Genomic DNA, 22,288 nt, shown 5'->3' with positions numbered 1-22,288 from the left:
CATTATTGTCTTCGTCAAATTACTCTTAAGGGGAAAGTAATCTAAAAGTAACTGAAAGTAATCAGATTACGTTACTGAGTTTGGATAATCCAAAAATTACGTTACCGATTACAATTTTTGGACAGGTAACTAGTGACTGTAACGAATTTCCACCAGAAGATATAGCTGCCGTTTTACGGGCTCCAAACCAATTGTGCTGTTGTGTGTGTTTTTTTATGTTATTTGTAACTTATTTTGTACATAATGTTTCTGCCACTGTCACTTATGACTGAAAAGAGCTTCTGGATATCAGGACAGAGATTACACACCTCAAATGAGAACTGGTTAAATAAAGGTGAAATTAAAAATAAAAAATTTAACTGGATGAAGAATTTTTTTCTCTGGCGATTTTTCTCTGGATTTACTTCAGACACCCGGCAAGGCCCAAATCCCCGTCATTAACATGAGAAAGAGATGGAGATAACGGGGACGTAGGGTAGCCTAGTGTTTAGAGCGTTGGACTAGTAACCGAAAGTTTGCAAGTTCATCTCCCCGAGCTGACAAGGAACAAATCTGTCGTTCTGCCCCTGAACAGGCAGTTAACCCACTGTTCCTAGGACGTCATTGAAAATAAGACTTTGTTCTTAACTGACTTGCCTAGTTAAATAAAGGTAGGTTGGGGTGCCTTGTAAGGATCTGACGGCGAGAGGGTAATCTGCCTCTACCATCAGTCCTATTAGCCAACGTACATTCATTGGATAACAAAATAGATGAGCTACAATCACGAATATCCTACCAATGGGACATTAAAAACTGTAATATCTTATGTTTCACTGAGTCGTGGTTGAACGACAACATGGATAATATACACCTGGCAGGGTTTACGCTGCATCAGCAAGATAGAACAGCTGCTTCCGGGAAGACAAGGGGTGACGGTCTGTGTATATTTGTAAACAACAGCTGGTGCACAAAATCTAACATTAATGACGTCTCTAGGTTTAGCTCGCCTGAGGTAGAGTATCTTATGATAAGATGTAAACCACACTATTTACCAAGAGTTTTCATCTATATTTTTCATAGCTGTCTATTTACCACCACAAACCGATGCTGGCACTAAGACCGCACTCAATGAGCTGTATAAGGCCATAAACAAACAGGAAAACACTCACTTTGGTGCTCCTAGTGGCTGGGGACTTAAAACTTAAATCCGTTTTACTCAATTTCTAACAGCATGTTAAATGTGCAACCAGAGGGAAAAAAACTCTAGACTACCTTTACTCCACACAAGAAATTCGTACAAAGCTCCTCCTCGCCCTCCATTTGGAAAATCTGACCATAATTATATACTCCTGATTCCTGCTTACAAGCAAAAACTAAAGCAGGATGTACTAGTGACTCGGTCAATAAAGAAGTAGTCAGATGACGCAGATGCTAAGCTACAGGACTGTTTTGCTAGCACAGATTGGAATATGTTCTGGGATTCTTCCGATGGAATTGAGGAATACACCAAATCAGTCACTGGCTTCGTCAATAACTGCATTGATGACGTCGTCCCCACAGTGACCATATGTATATACCCCAACCAGAAGCCATGGATTACAGGCAACATCCTCACTGAGCTAAAGGGTAAAACTGTCTCTTTCAAGGAGCGGGACTCTAACACGGACGCTTATAAGAAATCTCGCCATGCCCTGCGACAAACCATCAAACAGGCATACCGTCAATACAGGACTAAGATTGAATCGTGCTACACCGGCTCCGAAGCTCATTGGATGTGGCAGGGCTTGCAAACTATTACGGACTACAAAGGGATGCACAGCCGCAAGCTGCCCAGTGACACGGGCCTACCAGACGAGCTAAATTACTTCTATGGCTTCGAGGCATTCAACAATGAAGCATGCATGAGAGCATCAGCTGTTCTGGATGACTGTGTCATCGCGCTCTCCGTAGCCAATGTGAGTAAGACCTTTTAAACAGGTCAACATTCACAAGGCCGCAGGGCCAGATGGATTACCAGGACGTGTACTCCGAGCAAACACTGACCAACTGACCAAGTGTCTTCACTGACATTTTCAACCTGTCCCTGACTGAGTCTGTAATACCAACATGTTTCAAGCAGACCACCATAGACCCTCTGTCCAAGAACACTAAGGTAACCTGCCTAAATGACTACCAACCCGTAACACTCACGTATGTAGCCATGAAGTGGCTGGTCATGGCTCACACCATTATCCCAGAAACCCTAGACCCACTCCAATTCCCAACAAATCCACAGATGATGCAATCTCTATTGCAGTCCACACTGCCCTTTCTCACCTGGACAAAAGTAACACCTAAGTGTGAATGCTATTCATTGACTACAACTCAGCGTTCAACACCATAGTGCCATCAAAGCTCATCACTACACTAAGGACCCTGGGACTAAACACCTCCCCCTCAACTGGACCCTGGACTTCCTGATGGGCCACCCCAGGTGGTAAGGGTAGGTAACAACACATCTGCCATGCTGATCCTCAACATGGGGACACCTCAGGGGTGCGTACTCAGTCCCCTCCTGTACTCCCTGTTCACTCATGACTGCATGGCCAGGCATTACTCCAACACCATCATTAAGTTTGCTGACGACACAAAAGTGGTAGGCCTGATCACCGACAACGATGAGACAGCCTATAGGGAGGAGGTTAGAGACCTAGCCGGGTGGTGCCAGGACAACAACCTCTCGCGCAACGTGATCAAGACAAAGGAGATGATTGTGGACGACAGGAAAAGGAGGACCGAGCACGCCCCCATTCTCATCAACGGGGCTTTAGTGGAGCAGGTTGAGAGCTTCAAGTTCCTTGGTGTCCACATCACCAACAAACTAGAATGGTCCAAACTAGAGGTCAACCGATTAATCGGAATGGCCGATTAATTAGGGCCGATTTCAAGTTTTCATAACAATCGGAGATCTGTATTTTTTTACACCTTTTATTGAATCTTTATTTAACTAGGTAAGTCAGTTAATAAGAACACATTCTTATTTTCAATGACGGCCTAGGAACGGTGGGATAACAGCCTTGTTCAGGGGCAGAACGACAGATTTTCACCTTGTCACCTCGGGGGATCCAATCTTGCAACCTTACAGTTAACTAGTCCAACGCAATAACGACCTGCCTCTTGTTGCACTCCACAAGGAGACTGCCTGTTAAGCAAATGCAGTAAGCCAAGGTAAGTTGCTAGCTTGCATTAAACTTATCTTATAAAAAACAATCAATCAATCATAATCACTAGTTAATTACACATGGTTGATGATATTACTAGATATTATCTAGCGTGTCCTGCGTTGCGTATAATCTGACTGAGCATACAATAAGTATCTAAGTATCTGACTGAGCGGTGGTAGGCAGAAGCACGCAAGTAAACATTCATTCAAACAGCACTTTCGTGCGTTTTGCTAGCAGCTCTTCGTTGTGCGTCAAGCATTGCGCTGTTTATGACTTCAAGCCTATCAACTCCCGAGATGAGGCTGGTGTAACCGAAGTGAAATGGCTGGCTAGTTAGTGCGCTAATAGCGTTTCAAACGTCACTCGCTCTGAGCCTTGGAGTGGTTGTTTCCCTTGCTCTGCATGGGTAACGCTGCTTCGAGGGTGGCTGTTGTCGTTGTGTTCCTGGTTCGAGTCCAGGGAGGAGCGAGGAGAGGGACTGAAGCTATACTGTTACACTGGCAATACTAAAGTGCCTATAAGAACATCCAATAGTCAAAGGTTAATGAAATACAAATGGTATAGAGGGAAATAGTCCTATAATTCCTATAATAACTACAACCTAAAACTTCTTACCTGGGAATATTGAAGACTCATGTTAAAAGGAACCACCAGCTTTCATATGTTCTCATGTTCTGAGCAAGGAACTGAAATGTTAGCTTTCTTACATGGCACATATTGCACTTTTACTTTCTTCTCCAACACTTTGTTTTTGCATTATTTAAACCAAATTGAACATGTTTCATTATTTATTTGAGACTAAATTGATTTTATTTATGTATTATATTAAGTTAAAATAAGTGTTCATTCAGTATTGTTGTAATTGTCATTATTACAAATACATTTTTTTTAAATCGACCGATTAATCGGTATCGGCTTTTTTGGTCCTCCAATAATCGGTATCAGCGTTGGAAAATCATAATCGGTCAATCTCTAGTCCAAACACACCATGAGAGTCGTGAAGAGGTTACGATAAAGCTTATTTCCCTCAGGAGACTGAAAAGATTTGGCATGGTTCCTTAGATCCACAAAATGTTCTACAGCTGCACCATCGAGAGCTGTTTGTTTCACTACCTCGAATGGCAACTGCTCGGCCTCCGACCGCAAGGCACAACAGAGGGTAGTGCGTACGGCCCAGTACATCACTGGAGTCAAGCTTCCTCCCGTCCAGGACTTCTATACCAGGCGGTGTCAGCGGAAGGCCATAAAAATGTTCAAAGACTCCAGCCACCCCAGTCATAGACTGCTCTCTCTGCTACCTCACGACAAGCGGTACCGGAGCGCAAAGTCTAGGTCCAAAAGGCTTCTTAACAGCTTCCTCCCAAAATAATACTCCTGAACAGCTAATCAAATGGCTACCAAGACTATTTACATTGTCCCCCCCCCCTCTTTTTCTGCTGCTGCTACTCTCTGTTTATTATCTATGCATAGTCACTTTAACCCTACCTACATGTACATATTACCTCAATTACCTTGACTAACCTGTACCCCCGCACATTGACTCTGTACCGGTACCCCCTGTGTATAGCCTCGCTACTGTTATCAATTTTTTACTGAACACTTTTTTTGTTGGAAAACTGCATTGTTGGTTAAGGGCTTGTAAGTAAACATTTCCCTGTAAGGTATTTGGCGCTTGTGACAAATTAAATATGATTTGATCACCTTTTAGAAAGTAACCAACCCAACCCTGCCTATCCCGAGAAATCGAGATGCCTCTTCTTTTTATTCCCTATCTGTTCTAGGATTAGATTGAACAGGTGTTTGAATTCAGTTAGTGTTTTACAAATTTTATTTTCTCTAACCTTATTGGTCCATTATTGTTCTCCATGTCTGTGGTGTTATTTCACTGTCAGTGGATCGCTTGCTCAATGTGATAGAAGAATGCTTGCATTAATCGATAGTGCTTGTGATGGACAGATACTACGGGCCAGTATCTGAAAAAGGCTGTCCAGCAGCAGGCTTAAATGTTATTACAGTATATCTCCTCCTTTGTTTGCTACTGCTTTAACTCTAAATAGCCCCTGTCCCTGAGTCAGCCATTTGTAATGCCAGAGCTTATTTTTCTACCACTCATTCCAATCCAGCATGATGAATATACTGTATAGCATCATGGAGAGTGTTTGGCCTTCAAGTCACAAGCAGAGTTTGTGCACATGTGTGAGGGAGGGTGTGAAGGCTTGCGTGTAATTCATTTACAGTATGATTTCTCTGCACATCTGAATATAGATCGCCGGAACAGTGTGTGCACATGCAGAGGTCGCAGTGATATTTGCGTGTGTGTGTGTGTGTGTGTGTGTTTTACTTTGCAGTACTTTCCTCCTTACGGTTGAAAGTCAATCTAACAGAAAAACTGTGCTGTAACACTAAAAGGGACATGGACACACACACACACACACACACACACACACACACACACACACACACACACACACACACACACACACACACACACACACACACACACACACACACACACACACACACACACAGAGTTAACTCTTCTTATCTTTTTGTGCTACCAGACTCCCAGAACATACTGTGCTGCCAACACAGAGGACCTGGAGGCGGTCATCGAACACATCCAGAGGACAAATGAGGACGCCCCTCTCATGGCTGCTGGGGTCTCCATGGGCGGGTTAGTAGGTGCCTCTTCATGTTTTCTCACTTCAATGGAAGTGACACTATGGCCCAAATCCTGAGAGCTCCTTGCATTACTCAGACTATATAAATCATGTGTTGATGTAGGCTACCGTATTGATGTCAACGGGACATACATGTATGTATGGAGCAATACTATACTACAGTATCACCTTTTAAAAGATACCACCTTTTATGTAGAGCCTGGAAAGTACTTGGTTGTCCCATCTATATGTTTATATTGATTTCTCAAAAACTGAGGTAAACGCTCACCAGCAGAAATGTTGTCATGGGTTGGTTATGTGTTGTATTTTATTTTGCAGCCTCCTCCTTTCCCCTGTCAGAAACACCACTTTTCATTTGATTCAGAGAGCTCAGCCTCTCAGTAGTACTTACACGATGTCAAAAGAGGTATTACAACTATAATCCCCTACCTAAGTGAGGGTTTCCCCTCTCCCTTCTCCCCCACCCTCTCTCCCCTCTACCATCCTCCCCCCTCTCCCCCTACCCTCTCCCTGTCTTTCTAATCCCAGGATGATGCTGGCGAACTACCTGGGGAGGAAGGGCAGAGAGACGTGTCTGAAAGGTGTGGTTGTGTTCTCGGCAGGCTGGGATGTGTTTGAGTGCACAGCGTCATTGGAGAAGCCTCTGGACCGCTTTCTCTTCAACTCCTATCTCACCAGCTGCCTGCAGGCGGGCGTGGACAGGTGGGTGTTCGCCCTGGCAGGCTGGAGGATTTGCCTAGATTAGCTCTTAGTTGCACTGAGCTACATTGTTTAGCTTTTAGATGTTAGCTTTTAGCGACCCCTGAGGTTGGGCTCTAAAAGCTAACAGCTAAAAGCTCTTTCTCTTTCTCTCTCTCTCTCTTGGAATATTTTCCTATCTCAATCAATCAAATGTATTTTATAAATCCATTTTTACAGCAGCAGTTGTCACAGTGCTAAGCACTCGGTACTCCACTGTCAGGCCCAAGTCATTTAATGGACATTGCCAATGGATATTGAAGCAAACCCACATGCTTCCCTATGTTCCCCATTGAAGCAAACCTACTTCCTGCTTCCTTGTGTTTTTCTCTCCTCTAGACACAAATCTGTGCTTGAGAAGAGTTACGACATTGATCATGTGATGAAGGTAAAATGCACAACCTTTTTAATGACCTCTTCTAATACAATCAAAGTAAAAGCAACCCATCTGGAATGTTCCACCAATTCGGTGCCTTTGAGAAGTGTAACTTGGTCAAAAAAAAGTTTGATTTCACAAAATGTTTACGCTCTGTCATAAAGAGCACATGTTCAGCTACATAAAAAAACACATTTCCCATCTCAAGAGGTACAATTTCAAAAATGACTATAGTAAATTCCTAATAATAGCCAAATAAAGTAATAGGGTTGACCATAACAGGGTTGACAATTTAATCTTAAATCAGCCATAAATCCCCTCATGACAAGGGGAATGGAAGCTTGTTGTGTGCAACAGGGAGTGGCAATTGAAAATAAGCTTCACAAAAAAATGAAATTTCTAAAACATTTCAAGCCTGTATATCTATGTTTTTTTTTCCCATCCTAACTTTTCTGATAGCTACTTAATTGAGGAAAAATAGACTTACTATGACTGTGATATGTGGTTGTCCCACCTAGCTATCTTAATTAAGATGAATGAACCAACTGTAAATTGCACTAGATAAGAGTGCCTGCTAAATTACTCAAATGTAAAAAAAGAACAGGGTTGATGTTATGCTCGACCCGCTCAATTTCCACCTCAAAACACCGGAAAATGGCCAAAAAGAGTAGAGCCAGCTCACCTGCTTTTTACACGATGACTATTAAAAATTCTATGTTACTTTTGAAAAAAATATTTCATTAAATCCATTATTTTTAAAAATCTAAAGAATATGGCACCACAACAAACCTGCCAAGAGAGGGCCGCCCACCAAAACTCACAGACAAGTCAAGGAGGGCATTAATCAGAGAGGCAACAAAGAGACCAAAGATAACCCTGAAGGAGCTGCAAAGCTCCATAGAGGAGATTGGAGTATCTGTCCATAGGACCACTTTAAGCCGTACACTCCACAGAGCTGGGCTTTACAGAAAAGTGGCCAGGGAAAAAAAGCCATTGCTTAAAGAAAAAAATAAGCCAACACATTTGGTGTTTGCCAAAAGGCATGTGGGAGACTCCCCAAACATATGGAAGTAGGTACTCTGATCAGATGAGACTAAATGTAGCTTTTTGGCCATCAAGGAAAATGCTATGTCTGGCGCAAACCCAACACCTATCATCACCCTGAGAACACCATCCCCACAGTGAAGTATGGTGGTGGCAGCATCATGCTGTGGGGATGTTTTTTATTGGCAGGGACTGGGAAACTGGTCAGAATTGAACGAATGATGGATGGCGCTAAATACAGGGAAATTCTTGAGGGAAACCTGTTTCAGTCTTCCAGAGATTTGAGACTGGGACGGAGGTTCACCTTCAAGCAGGACAAGGACCCTAAGCATATTGCTAAAGCAACACTTGAGTGGTTTAATGGGAAACATTTAAATGTCTTGGAATGGCCTAGTCAAAGCACAGACCTCAATCCAATTGAGAATCTGTGGTATGACTTAAAGCCTGCTGTACACCAGTGGAACCCATCCCACTTGAAGGAGCTGGAGCAGTTTTGCCTTGAAGAATGGGCAAAAATCCCAGTGGCTAGATGTGCCAAGCTTATAGAGACATACCACAAGAGGCTTGCAGCTGTAATTGCTGCAAAAAGTGGCTCTACAAAGTATTGACTTTGGGGGGTGAATAGTTATGCACGCTCAAGTTTTCTGTTTTTGTTGTCTTATTTCTTGTTTGTTTCACAATAAAATATATTTTGCATCTTCAAAGTGGTAGGCATGTTGTGTAAATCAAATGATACAAAACGCCCAAAAATCTATTTTAATTCCAGGTTGTAAGGCAACAAATAGTTGTAAAAATGCCAAGGGGGTGAATACTTTCTCAAGCCACTGTTTTGTTGCCGGATGTCACCTTTTAATTTGACTTTATCCCAATCCCCCTGCAGGCCAAGACCCTCCGTGAGTTTGATGAGAGGTTCACGTCTATAATGTTTGGCTACCCCACCAATGATGACTACTACCATGATGCCAGTCCCATCCACAGGCTCAAGTCTGTGCAGGTGCCCATGTTGTGTCTAAACGCTGCAGACGACGTCTTCTCTCCCAGTCATGGTGGGTCCACAATCACACCCCACCTCTGGCCCTCCATTTTGGTTACAAAGCCTACCACTGGCCCTCCATGTTGGTTACAAAGCCCACCACTGGCCCTCCATGTTGGTTACATAGCACAACACCGGCCCTCCATGTTCGTTACATAGCCTCCCACTGGCCCTCCATGTTGATTACATAGCTGATAAGCAAGGCCGATACCGAAAGACAATGCAGCCAAAGACACAATGTAGAAGACATCTTGTCTGTGGAAAAATATATCCATAACTGTTATAGTGGTCAAGGAGTTAACTAGTTTGTTGTCTTATTTTACTAAATCAGAAGTTATTATCCTGGGTGACCTAAATTATGATTGGGAAAAGCAATCTAAAATGAAATCTAAAAGACATGTGTAATGATCTAAACCTAACCCAGCTGGTGACCAAGCCTACACGGCCCTGGAATCAGAATCAGAAGAAGTATCAGAAGTATATAGAAGTATATATTCATAAAATATATAATGCTTGGGTCAAGGCCAGGAACACAGGCTTAGGCTCGGACTGGCAAGCTTTTAAGCAGCTGAGGAATCATTGTGTAAGACAAATCAGAAAGGCTAAATCTGATTATTATGTAACCGCTTGTTCGGATTGTCATGGGAACCCGGCTAAATTCTGGAAAACTGTCAAATCCCCGAAGGGTTGTACTTCCTCTTCTCTGTCGCAACAAATTCATTCAGATACTGGCCTCATTATGGTAAAAATGCCATCATTGATGCATTTAATCACCATTTTATTTCAGCAGGCTATCTCTTTGAAATAACTTCTAAGCCTATTCACAATGATACTTGGCTGGATGCTGATAGGGGAAACTTGCTGTATGATGAGAGAAATGATAGTCAACACTTTTCTTTTAGGCTAATTAAAGAAAAATAAGTCCTGGATGCTTTGTAGCAATAGACAACAAGAAATCCACAGGGGCCGACCAATTGGAGCCAATTGTACAACTTTGCTCTTTTTTATCTGAGAAATGTTAACCAATCAGGGTTTAGGCATGGGCAAAGCACTATTACAGCAATCACTTTAGTTGTTAATGATGTCAAAGGTTTAGACACTAAAATGAAATGCTGCTTCGTTTGTGGACCTGTCAAAAGCTTTTGATACTGTTGATCATGCTATTTTATTGAAGGAGTTGTCCTCGTTAGGCCTGAGCTCTGACACCTTTTCACGGTTTCATGATTGTCTTAGTGACAGAACTCAGGCCATCGTGATTGATGGGGTGAAGTCGGAATTTCTTGAAGTGCATGAAAGTGGTCAATTTTGTGACCTATTCTCTTCAATATTTATATAAACACCATTGGTCAATCTGTTAGAAAACCTAATCTATATGCGAATGATACTATTATGTATGCTATTGCCCCAACTGTTGATCTGGCTGTGTCAAAACTACAGTCAGATTTTATAGCTACAGTTGAAGTTGGAAGTTTACATACACTGTCACGTTCTGACCTTAGTTCCTTTGTTTTGTCTTTGTTTTAGTATGGTCAGGGCGTGAGTTGGGGTGGGCAGTCTATGTTCTTTTTTCTATAATTTGGGATTCTGTGTTTGGCCTGGTATGGTTCTCAATCAGAAGCAGCTGTCAATCGTTGTCCCTGATTGAGAACCATACTTAGGTAGACTGGTTTCACTTTTGAGTTGTGGGTGATTATTTTCTGTAGTGTATGTTCACCATCCAGAACTGTGTCGTTTATCGTTTTTGTTGTTTTCTTTGAGTATTCATTTTCATTAAAAGGCATAATGAATACTTACCACGCTGCACTTTGGTCCTCCTCTCTTTCTCCCAACGACGAACGTTACATACACCTTAACCAAATACATTTAAACTCAGTTTTTCACAATTCCTGACATTTAATCCTAGTAAACATTTCCTGTCTTAGGACAGTTTATTTTTTCACTTTATTTTTAAAATGTGAAATGTCCGAATAATAGTAGAGAGAATGATTTATTTCAGCTTTCATTTATTTTATCACATTCCCAGTGGGTCAGAAGTTTACATACACTCAATTAGTATTTGGTAGCATTGCCTTTAAATTGTTTAACTTGGGTCAAACATTTCGGGTAGCCTTCCAAAAGCTTCCCACAATAAGTTTGGTGAATTTTGGCCCATTCCTCCTTACAGAGCTGGTGTAACTGAGTCAGGTATGTAGGCCTCCTTGTTCGCATGCGTTCTTTCAGTTCTGCCCACAAATTTTCTATGGGATTCAGGTCAGGGCTTTGTGATGGCCACTCCATTACCTTGACTTTGTTGTCCTTAAGCCATTTTGCCACAACTTTGAAAGTATGCTTGGGCCCATTGTCTATTTGGAAGACCCATTTGCGATCAAGCTTTAACTTCCTGACTGATGTCTTGAGATGTTGCTTCAATATATCCACATAATTTTTCTGCCTCATGATGCCATCTATTTTGTGAAGTGCACCAGTCCCTCCTGCAGAAAAGCACCCCCACAACATGATGCTGCCACCCTCGTGCTTCACGGTTGGGATGGTATTCTTCGGCTTGCATGCCTCCCCCTTTTTCCTCCAAACATAACGATGGTCATTATGGCCAAACAGTTCTACTTTTTTTTCATCAGACCACAGGACATTTCTCCAAAAAGTACGATCTTTGTCCCCATGTGCAGTTGCAAACCGTAGTCTGGCTTTTTTATGATGGTTTTGGAGCAGTGGCTTCTTCCTTGCTGAGCGGCCTTTCAGGTTATGTCGATATAGGACTCGTTTTACTGTGGATATAGATACTTTTGTACCTGTTTCCTCCAGCATCTTCACAAGGTCCTTTGCTGTTGTTCTGAGATTGATTTGCACTTTTCGCATCAAAGTACGTGTCACGCCCTGACCTGAGTAGTCTTTGTTTTCTTTATATATTTTGGTTAGGTCAGGTTGTGATGAGAGTGGTATGTGTGTTTTTGTCTCATCTAGGGTTTTTGTACTGTCTAGGGCTTTTGTAGATTTATTGGGTTGTTTTCCATCTAGGTGTTTGTAGGTCTATGGTTGCCTAGATTGGTTCTCAATTAGAGGCAGGTGTTTATCGTTGTCTCTGATTGTAAACCATATTTAGGCAGCCATCTTCTTTGGGTATTTCGTGGGTTATTGTCTATGTTATGTTGCACGTTAGCTCAGTGTTTCGTTAGCGGTCACGTTCGTCTTATCGTTTTGTTGTTTTGCTTAAGTGTTCTTCCTTCAATAAAGAAGAATGTATTCTAACCACGCTGCACTTTGGTCTACTCCATATGATGATCGTGACAGAATAACCCACCTTAAAAGGACCAAGCAGCGTGATTGGGAGGAACTGCGCTTAATGGAGAAATGGACCCGGGAGAAGGACAAATGGGTAACAACCTGGGAGGAGATTGAGAGTTGGTCAATCGATCCAGGGAGAGTGCCAGAGCCTGCATGGGATTCTTTGGAACAGTGCGAGGAGGGATACAGGAGAATGGAGGAACGGCGAAGATATAAGGGTACGCGGCTAGCACGGAAGCCCGAGAGGCAGCCCGAATAAATTTTTGGGGGGGAGGGACACGAGGAGATTGGCTAAGTCAGGTACGAGACCTGAGCCAACTCCTCGTGCTTACCGTGGGGAGCGTGTAACTGGTCAGGCACCGTGTTATGCAGAGATGTGCACGGTGTCTCCAGTGCGCCCTTCTAGCCCGGTGCGCTATATAGAATGAGCATCCAGCCAGGACAGGTTGTTTCAGCTTTACACTCCAGACCTCCAGTACGCCTCCACAGCCCAGTACGTCCTGTGCCTGCTCCCCGCACTCGCCCTGAGGTGCGTGTCCCCAGCCCAGTACCACCAGTGCCAACACCACGCACCAGTTTTCCTGTGCGTCTCCAGAGCCCTGTACGCCCTGTTCCTCCTCCCCGCACTCGCTCTGAGGTGCGTGTCCCCAGCCCGGTACCTCCAGTGCTGGCACCACACACCAGGCCTACAGTGCGCCTCGCCAGAGCGTCCGGCAACAGTACCCAGTCCAGAGCGTCCGGCAACAGTACCCAGTCCAGAGCATCCGGCAACAATACCCAGTCCAGAGAGTCCGGGCAACAGTCTACAAACCGGAACCTCCAACGACGGGCCGCAGACCGGAACCTCCTACGACGGGCCGCAGACCGGAACCTCATACGACGGGCCGTAGACCGGAACCTCCTACGACGGGCCGCAGACCGGAACCTCCCACGTCGGGTCTCCCTCCTGTCCGGAGCCGCCAGAGTCTCCCTCCTGTCCGGAGCCGCCAGAGTCTCCCTCCTGTCCGGAGCCGCCAGAGTCTCCTTCCTGTCCGGAGCCGCCAGAGTCTCCCTCCTGTCAGGAGCCGCCAGAGCCGTCAGCCAGTCCGGAGCTACCCCTCAGTCCGGAGCTGCCCCTCAGTCCAGAGGCGCTCCTCAGTCCAGTGGCGCCCTCTACGATGATCTTCAGTCCGGGGCCCGCTGCGAGGGTCCCCACTACTGAGCTGCCACCTAAGTGGGCCAAGACTGAGATAGAGCGGGGTCCACGTCCCGCACCCGAGCCGCTGCGGTGAAAGAGGCCCACCCGTACCCTCCCCTTTAGATTAGGTTTCTGCGGCCGGAGTCTGCACCTTTGTGGGGAGTACTGTCACGCCATGACCTGAGTATTCTTTGTTTTCTTTATATACACTGCTCAAACAAATAAAGGGAACACTAAAATAACACATCCTAGAGCTGAATGAATGAAATATTATTATTAAATACTTTTTTCTTTACATAGTTGAATGTGCTGACAACAAAATCACACAAAAATGATCAATGGAAATCAAATTTATCAACCCATGGAGGTCTGGATTTGGAGTCACACTCAAAATTTAAGTGGAAAACCACACTACAGGCTGATCCAACTTTGATGTAATGTCCTTAAAACAAGTCAAAAGGCTCAGTAGTGTGTGTGGCCTCCACGTGCCTGTATGACCTCCCTACAACGCCTGGGCATGCTCCTGATGAGGTGGCGGATGGTCTCCTGAGGGATCTCCTCCCAGACCTGGACTAAAGCATCCGCCAACTCCTGGACAGTCTGTTGGTGATGTCCCAGATGTGCTCAGTTGGATTCAGGTCTGGGGAACAGGCGGGCCAGTCCATAGAATCAATGCCTTCCTCTTGCAGGAACTGCTGACACACTCCAGCCACATGAGGTCTAGCATTGTCTTGCATTAGGAGGAACCTAGGGCCAACCGCACCAGCATATGGTCTCACAAGGGGTCTGAGGATCTCATCTCGGTACCTAATGGCAGTCAGGTTACCTCTGGCGAGCACATGGAGGGCTGTGCGGCCCCCCAAAGAAATGCCACCCCACACCATGACTGACCCACCGCCAAACCGTTCATGCTGAAGGATGTTGCAGGCAGCAGAACGTTCTCCACGGCGTCTCCAGACTGTCACATCTGTCACGTGCTCAGTGTGAACCTGCTTTCATCTGTGAAGAGCACAGGGCGCCAGTGCCGAATTTACCAATCTTGGTGTTCTCTGGCAAATGCCAAAAGTCCTGAACGGTGTTGGGCTGTAAGCACAACCCCCACCTGTGGACGTCGGGCCCTCATACCACCCTCATGGAGTCTGTTTCTGACCGTTTGAGCAGACACATACACATTTGTGGCCTGCTGGAGGTCATTTTGCAGGGCTCTGGCAGTGCTCCGCCTGCTCCTCCTTGCACAAAGGCGGAGGTAGCGGTCCTGCTGGTGGGTTGTTGCCCTCCTACGGCCTCCTCCACGTCTCCTGGTGTACTGGCCTGTCTCCTGGTAGCGCCTCCATGCTCTGGACACTACGCTGACAGACAGCAAACCTTCTTGCCACAGCTCGCATTGATGTGCCATCCTGGATGAGCTGCACTACCTGAGTCACTTGTGTGGGTTGTAGACTCCGTCTCATGCTACCACTAGAATGAAAGCACCGCTGGCATTCAAAAGTGACCAAAACATCAGCCAGGAAGCATAGGAACTGAGAAGTGGTCTGTGGTTACCACCTGCAGAACCACTCCTTTATTGGGGGTGTCTTGTTAATTGCCTATTGTTTTCTTTATATATTTTGGTTAGGTCAGGGTGTGACGAGGGTGGTATGTGTGTTTTTGTCTCATCTAGCGTTTTTCGACCGTCTAGGGGTTTTGTAGATTTATGGGGTTGTTTTCCATCTAGGTGTTTATGTAGGTCTATGGTTGCCTAGATTGGTTCTCAATTAGAGGCAGGTGTTTATCGTTGTCTCTGATTGGGAACCATATTTAGACAGCCATTTTCTTTGGGTATTTCATGGGTTATTGTCTATGTTATGTTGCATGTTAGCGCAGTGTTTTGTTAGCGGTCACATTCGTCTTATCGTTTTGTTGGTTTGTTAAATGTTCTTCGTGTTCTTCCTTCAATAAAGAAGAATGTATTCTAACCACGCTGCGCTTTGGTATACTCCATACGACGATCGTGACAGTACGTTCATCTCTAGGAGACAGAACACGTCTCCTTCCTGAGCGGTATGACGGCCATGGTGTTTATACTTGTGTACTATTGTTTGTTCAGATGAACCTGGTACCTTCAGGTTTTTTGAAATTGCTCCCAAGGATAAACCAGACTTGTGGAGGTCTACCATTTTTTTCCTGAGGTCTTGGCTGATTTCTTTGGATTTTCCATGATGTCAAGCAAAGAGGCACTGAGTTTGAAGGTAGGCCTTGAAATACATCCACAGGTACACCTCCAATTGTCTCAAATGATGTCAATTAGCCTATTAGAAGCTTCTAAAGCCATGACATCATTTTCTGTATTTTTCCAAGTTCTTTAAAGGCACAGTCAACTTAGTGTATGTAAAGTTCTGACCCACTGGAATTGTGATACAGTGACATAATCTGTCTGTAAACAATAGTTGGAAAAATTACTTGTGTCATGCACACAGATGTCTTAACCGACTTACCAAAACTATAGTTTGTGAACAAGAAATTTGTGGAGTGGTTGAAAAATGAGTTTTAATGACTCCAACCTAAGTGTATGTAAACTTCCTACTTCAACTGTATGTAGAAATCCTTTGCTGATTTAAAACTTGTGCTTAATATTGGCAAAACAAAATACATGTTGTTCTTAAACTCTAGTAGTAATGTTTTAGATGTTTACTCATTATATGGTTTTGCAACTGAACGTGTCCCCACATATAAATTCTTAAGCATTTGCATTGATATGGATTTGACGTTTAAAAAAAACATATAGATGAGCTGGTTAACAAGCTAAGATTTAAAGTTAGCTTTTTCTACACAAACAGATTGTGCCTTTGTCTGAGAAGTAGGAAGCAGATTATTCTGTCCAACATTTGATCTGTTCTTGATTATAGTGATTTTATTTATTAAAGTGCAGCTGCTACTACTCTTAAACCTTTGGATGCCATCTACCATAGTGCCCTTCATTTTGTTAAATCAAATCAAATCAAATCAAATTTATTTGTCACATACACATGGTTAGCAGATGTTAATGCGAGTGTAGCGAAATGCTTGTGCTTCTAGTTCCGACAATGCAGTAATAACGAACAAGTAATCTAACTAACAATTCCCCAAAAAAACTACTGTCTTATACACAGTGTAAGGGGATAAAGAATATGTACATAAGGATATATGAATGAGTGATGGTACAGAGCAGCATAGGCAAGATACAGTAGATGATATCGAGTACAGTATATACATATGAGATGAGTATGTAAACCAAGTGGCATAGTTAAAGTGGCTAGTGATACATGTATTACATAAGGATGCAGTCGATGATATAGAGTACAGTATCTACGTATGCATATGAGATGAATAATGTAGGGTAAGTAACATTATATAAGGTAGCATTGTTTAAAGTGGCTAGTGATATATTTACATCATTTCCCATCAATTCCCATGATTAAAGTGGCTGGAGTAGAGTCAGTGGCATTGACAGTGTGTTGGCAGTAGCCACTCAATGTTAGTGGTGGCTGTTTAACAGTCTGATGGCCTTGAGATAGAAGCTGTTTTTCAGTCTCTCGGTCCCAGCTTTGATGCACCTGTACTGACCTCGCCTTCTGGATGACAGCGGGGTGAACAGGCAGTGGCTCGGGTGGTTGATGTCCTTGATGATCTTTATGGCCTTCCTGTGGCATCGGGTGGTGTAGGTGTCCTGGAGGGCAGGTAGTTTGCCCCCGGTGATGCGTTGTGCAGACCTCACTACCCTCTGGAGAGCCTTACGGTTGAGGGCGGTGCAGTTGCCATACCAGGCGGTGATACAGCCCGCCAGGATGCTCTCGATTGTGCATCTGTAGAAGTTTGTGAGTGCTTTTGGTGACAAGCCGAATTTCTTCAGCCTCCTGAGGTTGAAGAGGCGCTGCTGCGCCTTCTTCACGATGCTGTCTGTGTGAGTGGACCAATTCAGTTTGTCTGTGATGTGTATGCCGAGGAACTTAAAACTTGCTACCCTCTCCACTACTGTTCCATCGATGTGGATGGGGGGGTGTTCCCTCTGCTGTTTCCTGAAGTCCACAATCATCTCCTTAGTTTTGTTGACGTTGAGTGTGAGGTTATTTTCCTGACACCACACTCCGAGGGCCCTCACCTCCTCCCTGTAGGCCGTCTCGTCGTTGTTGGTAATCAGTAACAGTTTGATACCGTTTTGATACTCATCACTGCATCCTGTAACAAAAGGTTGGCTGAACTTCATTAAAGTCAAATACATTTTTATTTGTCAGATGCGCTGAATACAACAGGTTTAGACTTTACCGTGATATGTTTACTTACAAGCCCTTAACCAACAATGCAGTTTTAAGAAAATGTGAAATAAGATGTTTTACTAAATAAACTAAAGTTTTAAAAAGTCACACAATAAAATAACATTAACAAGGCTATATACAGGCAGTACCGGTACCAAGTCAATGTGCGGGGGTACAGGTTAGTCAAGGTAATTGAGGTAATATGTACATGTAGGTAGGTATCTCTACATTACTCCCTTTTTTTACAAGGCCCTACTTCATAAACTTCCATCGTATCTAACTTTGCTGTTGAAGTATAGACACCTGAGATGCCTAACCTGTTCACAGGATTGGTTAACTCTTGAGGTTCCTAGGGTCTCCACCAAGCTAGGTAAATCTACTTTTAGTTTTAAAGCACCGTATTGCCGGAATAAAATATAAAAAATACATTTAATATTACTGTCCTGGTGCCGTTCTGGCATTTTAGAGTATTGATTGGGGACTTATTTGTGGAGGAATGTAAACTGTTTTCTGGGTGATTTGTGATGTTTTACTTGTGCTTCCCATGACGGTGTTTTTGTATTTTAATGTGTATATATACTACCGTTCAAAAGTTTGGGGTCACTTAGAAATGTCCTTGTTTTTGAAAGAAAAGCAAATTTTTTTGTCCATTAAAGTAACAACATTTATCAGAAATACAGTGTAGACATTGTTAATGTTGTAAAGGACTATTTTAGATGGAACCGGCAGATTTTTTATGGAATATCTACATAGGCGTACAGAGGCCCATTATCAGCAACCATCCCCCGCACATTGACTTGGTACCGGTACTGCCTGTATATAGCCTGTGTTCCAATGGGACGTTGTTAATCCAAGTTTATCATTTTCAAAGGCCAATTGATCATTAGAAAACCCTTTTGAAATTGTTAGCACAGCTGAAAACTCTAATTAAAGAAGCAATAACACTGGCCTTCCTTAGACTATTTGATTATCTGGAGCATCAGCATTTGTGTGTTCGATTATAGGCTCAAAATAGACAGAAACAAAGAACTTTCTTCTGAAACTCATCAGTCTATTCTTGTTCTGAGAAATGAAGGCTATTCGATGCGAGAAATTGCCAAGAAACTGAAGATCTCGTACAATGCTGTGTACAACTCCCTTCATAGAACAGCACAAACCGTCTCTAACCAGAATAGAAAGAGGAGTGGGAGGCCCCGGTGCACAACTGAGCAAGAAGACGAGTACATTAGAGTGTCTAGTTTGAGAAACAGACGCCTCACAAGTCCTCAACTGGAAGCTTTATTAAATAGTACCTGCAAAACACCAGTCTCAATGTCAACAGTAAAGAGGCGATTCTGGGATGCTGGCTTTCTAGGCAGCATTTTACAGTGGAGCAAAAAAGTATTTAGTCAGCCACCAATTGTGCAAGTTCTCCCACTTAAACTGATGAGAGAGGCCTGTAATTGTCATCATCAGTACACTTCAACTATGACAGACAAAATGAGAAATAAAATCCAGAAAATAACATTGTATGATTTTTTATGAATTTATTTGCAAATGGTGGAAAATAAGTATTTGGTCAATAACAAAAGTTGATCTCAATACTTTGTTATATACCCTTTGTTGGCAATGGCAGAGGTCAAACGTTTTCTGTAAGTCTTCACAGGGTTTTCACACACTGTTGCTGGTATTTTGGCCCATTCCTCCATGCAGATCTCCTCTAGAGCAGTGATGTTTTGGGGCTGTTGCTGGGCAACACGGACTTTCAACTCCCTCCAATGATTTTCTATGGGGTTGAGATCTGGAGACTGGCTAGGCCACTCCAGGACCTTGAAGTGCTTCTTACGAAGCCACTCCTTCGTTGCCCGGGCGGTGTGTTTGGGATCCTTGTCATGCTGAAAGACCCAGCCATGTTTCATCTTCAATGCCCTTGCTGATGGAAGGAGGTTTTCACTCAAAATCTCATGATACATGGCCCCATTCATTCTTTCCTCTACATGAATCAGTCGTCCTGGTCCCTTTGCAGAAAAACAGCCCCAAAGCATGATGTTTCCACCCCCATGCTTCACAGTAGGTATGGTGTTCTTTGGATGCATCTCAGCATTCTTTGTCCTCGAAACACGACGAGTTGAGTTTTTACCAAAAAGTTACATTTTGGTTTCATCTGACCTTATGACATTATCCCAATCTTCTTCTGGATCATCCAAATGCTCTCTAGCAAACTTCAGACGGACCTGGACATGTACTGGCTTAAGCAGGGGGACACATCTGGCACTGCAGGATTTGAGTCCCTGGCGGCGTAGTGTGTTACTGATGGTAGGCTTTGTTACTTTTGTCCCAGCTCTCTGCAGGTCATTCACTAGGTCCCCCCGTGTGGTTCTGGGATTTTTGCTCACCGTTCTTGTGATCATTTTGACCCCACGGAGTGAGATCTTGCGTGGAGCCCCAGATCGAGGGAGATTATCAGTGGTCTTGTATGTCTTCCATTTCCTAATTGCTCCCACAGTTGATTTCTTCAAACCAAGCTGCTTACCTATTGCAGATTCAGTCTTCCCAGCCTGGTGCAGGTCTACAATTTTGCTTCTGGTGTCCTTTGACAGCTCTTTGGTCTTGGCCATAGTGGAGTTTGGAGTGTGACTGTTTGAGGTTGTGGACAGGTGTCTTTTATACTGATAACAAGTTCAAACAGGTGCCATTAATACAGGTAACGAGTGGAGGACAGAGGAGCCTCTTAATGAAGAAGTTACAGGTCTGCGTGAGCCAGAAATCTTGCTTGTTTGTAGGTGACCAAATACTTATTTTCCACCATAATTTGCAAATAAATTCATAAGAAATCCTACAATGTGATTTTCTGGATTTTTTTTCTCATTTTGTCCGTCATAGTTGAAGTGTACCTATGATGGAAAGTACAGGCCTCTCTCATCTTTTTAAGTGGGAGAACTTACACAATTGGTGGCTGACTAAATACATTTTTGCCCCACTCTATGTTATTTTAATTAGCAAATAAATTTGCTTTTCTTTCAAAAACAATTACATTTCTAAGTGATCCCAAACTTTTAAAAGGTAGTGTATATGTATAATGTTTGTGATTTGTGCAGGGCACATTCTTGTAATGCCCTAATCAGTGTGTAAGACATAAGATTTATACTACATGGAATATGTACGTGCATACAGTATTTCTGTGGGGTTTTGGAAGTCAAATCAAGTCAAGTGCTCGGTGTATGTCCACTGCTTGACTGATTGTTAATAATCTATGTTTTCTTCTCTCCTCTTCAGCCATTCCAGTGGAGGCGGTGAAGCAGAACCCTAACCTAGCCCTCCTCATCACCTGCCACGGTGGCCATATTGGTTTCCTGGAGGGCCTGTGGCCCCGACAGAGCACCTACATGGACCGCGTCTTTAAGCAGTTTGCCAAGGCCGTCATAGAACAGGGTGGCGACCTCCATGACCTTTCCAGCTAGTACGACATTCCTTTTCTCCCTCTCTCTCTTTCTTTAATTTCTTTCCTCCTCCCCCCAGTCCTTCTCCCTGCCTCTCTCACTACAAGCAAAAAAAGCATTATTTATTTTGAAGGGCACATCCTGTCACAACACAGCAGTCGTCCGTCAACTCATGTATTCCTTCATACATTCATTAATTCAATGTATGTAGCCATGAATTCATATCATGCTTATTTTAAAAAGATGAGTATGTTCACATTAGTATCTTCAAATATGAATAATTTCAGCTGTCTTTCTCCATCCGTCAGTGTTCTCAACAAAAACTCTGTATCAATAGGATTTTAGTCCTCAGGGAATGTATTTCTTTTTTACCTAGTGTCTATCTGTCTGTCTGTTATGAATGTGAATAGTTTATATTAAAGAATGTTTAGTCCATTCAACAACAACAAAATACCTAACCTAATCTTTCGTGACAGACAGCTAGCTGCTATAGTAGCGTGAGATTTAGTTCTGGGTTCCGAGGTGATACCTTTAATTTACCTCAACAGATCACAGTATTTATGTTCTCTTGAATTGTTCTGCATGCACTTTCATTCACACATTCTACCTGTACGCACACAAAATAGCTCTAACAATGTAATGTTATGGAGATAACTCATTATTAGTTATAAGGAATGTGAATTTGCACTATTTTAGTTTGAACAAGCCATGCCTCTAATTTCTTCCTGCAAACGCACTTGATTTCAATAGTTTTCCTATGTAAATAAGTATACCCAAAAGGCCTAATAAATTAATATGCAAATACCACATGGATGTTATTGTTTGTCCTGATGTTGAGGACACAGCTAAGTATTAGTTACTTTGTGGGCCAGTATTACAGTATTTTACCGTACTTGTAGGGTATTTGCTGAGCATATCAACCTGATGCACATATCATCAATTCAGCTGGGTTGCCAGTTTGGTTCTGCTTAATCATAACAATGATAAAGGAGTTGTTTACCATGAAGGAGTTAGCAAAAGTAGCACCAACTTTGGCAACTAGGTCATCATCAGTGCAGATGGGTTGCCAGTTTGGTTCTGTTCCA

At 43.3% G+C, this 22,288-nt stretch overlaps 1 protein-coding gene across 1 annotated transcript in view; it reads left to right on the top strand.

Moving 5' to 3' along the window:
• The window catches only part of LOC109874538 (phospholipase ABHD3), a 37,243-nt gene extending 15,236 nt beyond the window's left edge, over window positions 1–22,007 (top strand). The window contains exons 5-9 of the mRNA XM_020466490.2: window positions 5,744–5,856; window positions 6,392–6,565; window positions 6,941–6,989; window positions 8,902–9,067; window positions 21,040–22,007. Coding sequence (XP_020322079.1) covers window positions 5,744–5,856; window positions 6,392–6,565; window positions 6,941–6,989; window positions 8,902–9,067; window positions 21,040–21,224 — 687 coding nt within the window. The 3' untranslated portion in view covers window positions 21,225–22,007. The remainder of the gene's footprint in view (window positions 1–5,743; window positions 5,857–6,391; window positions 6,566–6,940; window positions 6,990–8,901; window positions 9,068–21,039) is intronic.
• Window positions 22,008–22,288: the final 281 nt, after the last annotated feature.

This window comes from Oncorhynchus kisutch, linkage group LG30 (assembly GCF_002021735.2).
Source record: "Oncorhynchus kisutch isolate 150728-3 linkage group LG30, Okis_V2, whole genome shotgun sequence".
NCBI classification, from domain to species: Eukaryota; Metazoa; Chordata; class Actinopteri; order Salmoniformes; family Salmonidae; genus Oncorhynchus; species Oncorhynchus kisutch.
The sequence above is the reverse complement of the archived record's forward strand: the minus strand, read 5'-3'. Positions and strand labels throughout refer to the sequence as shown.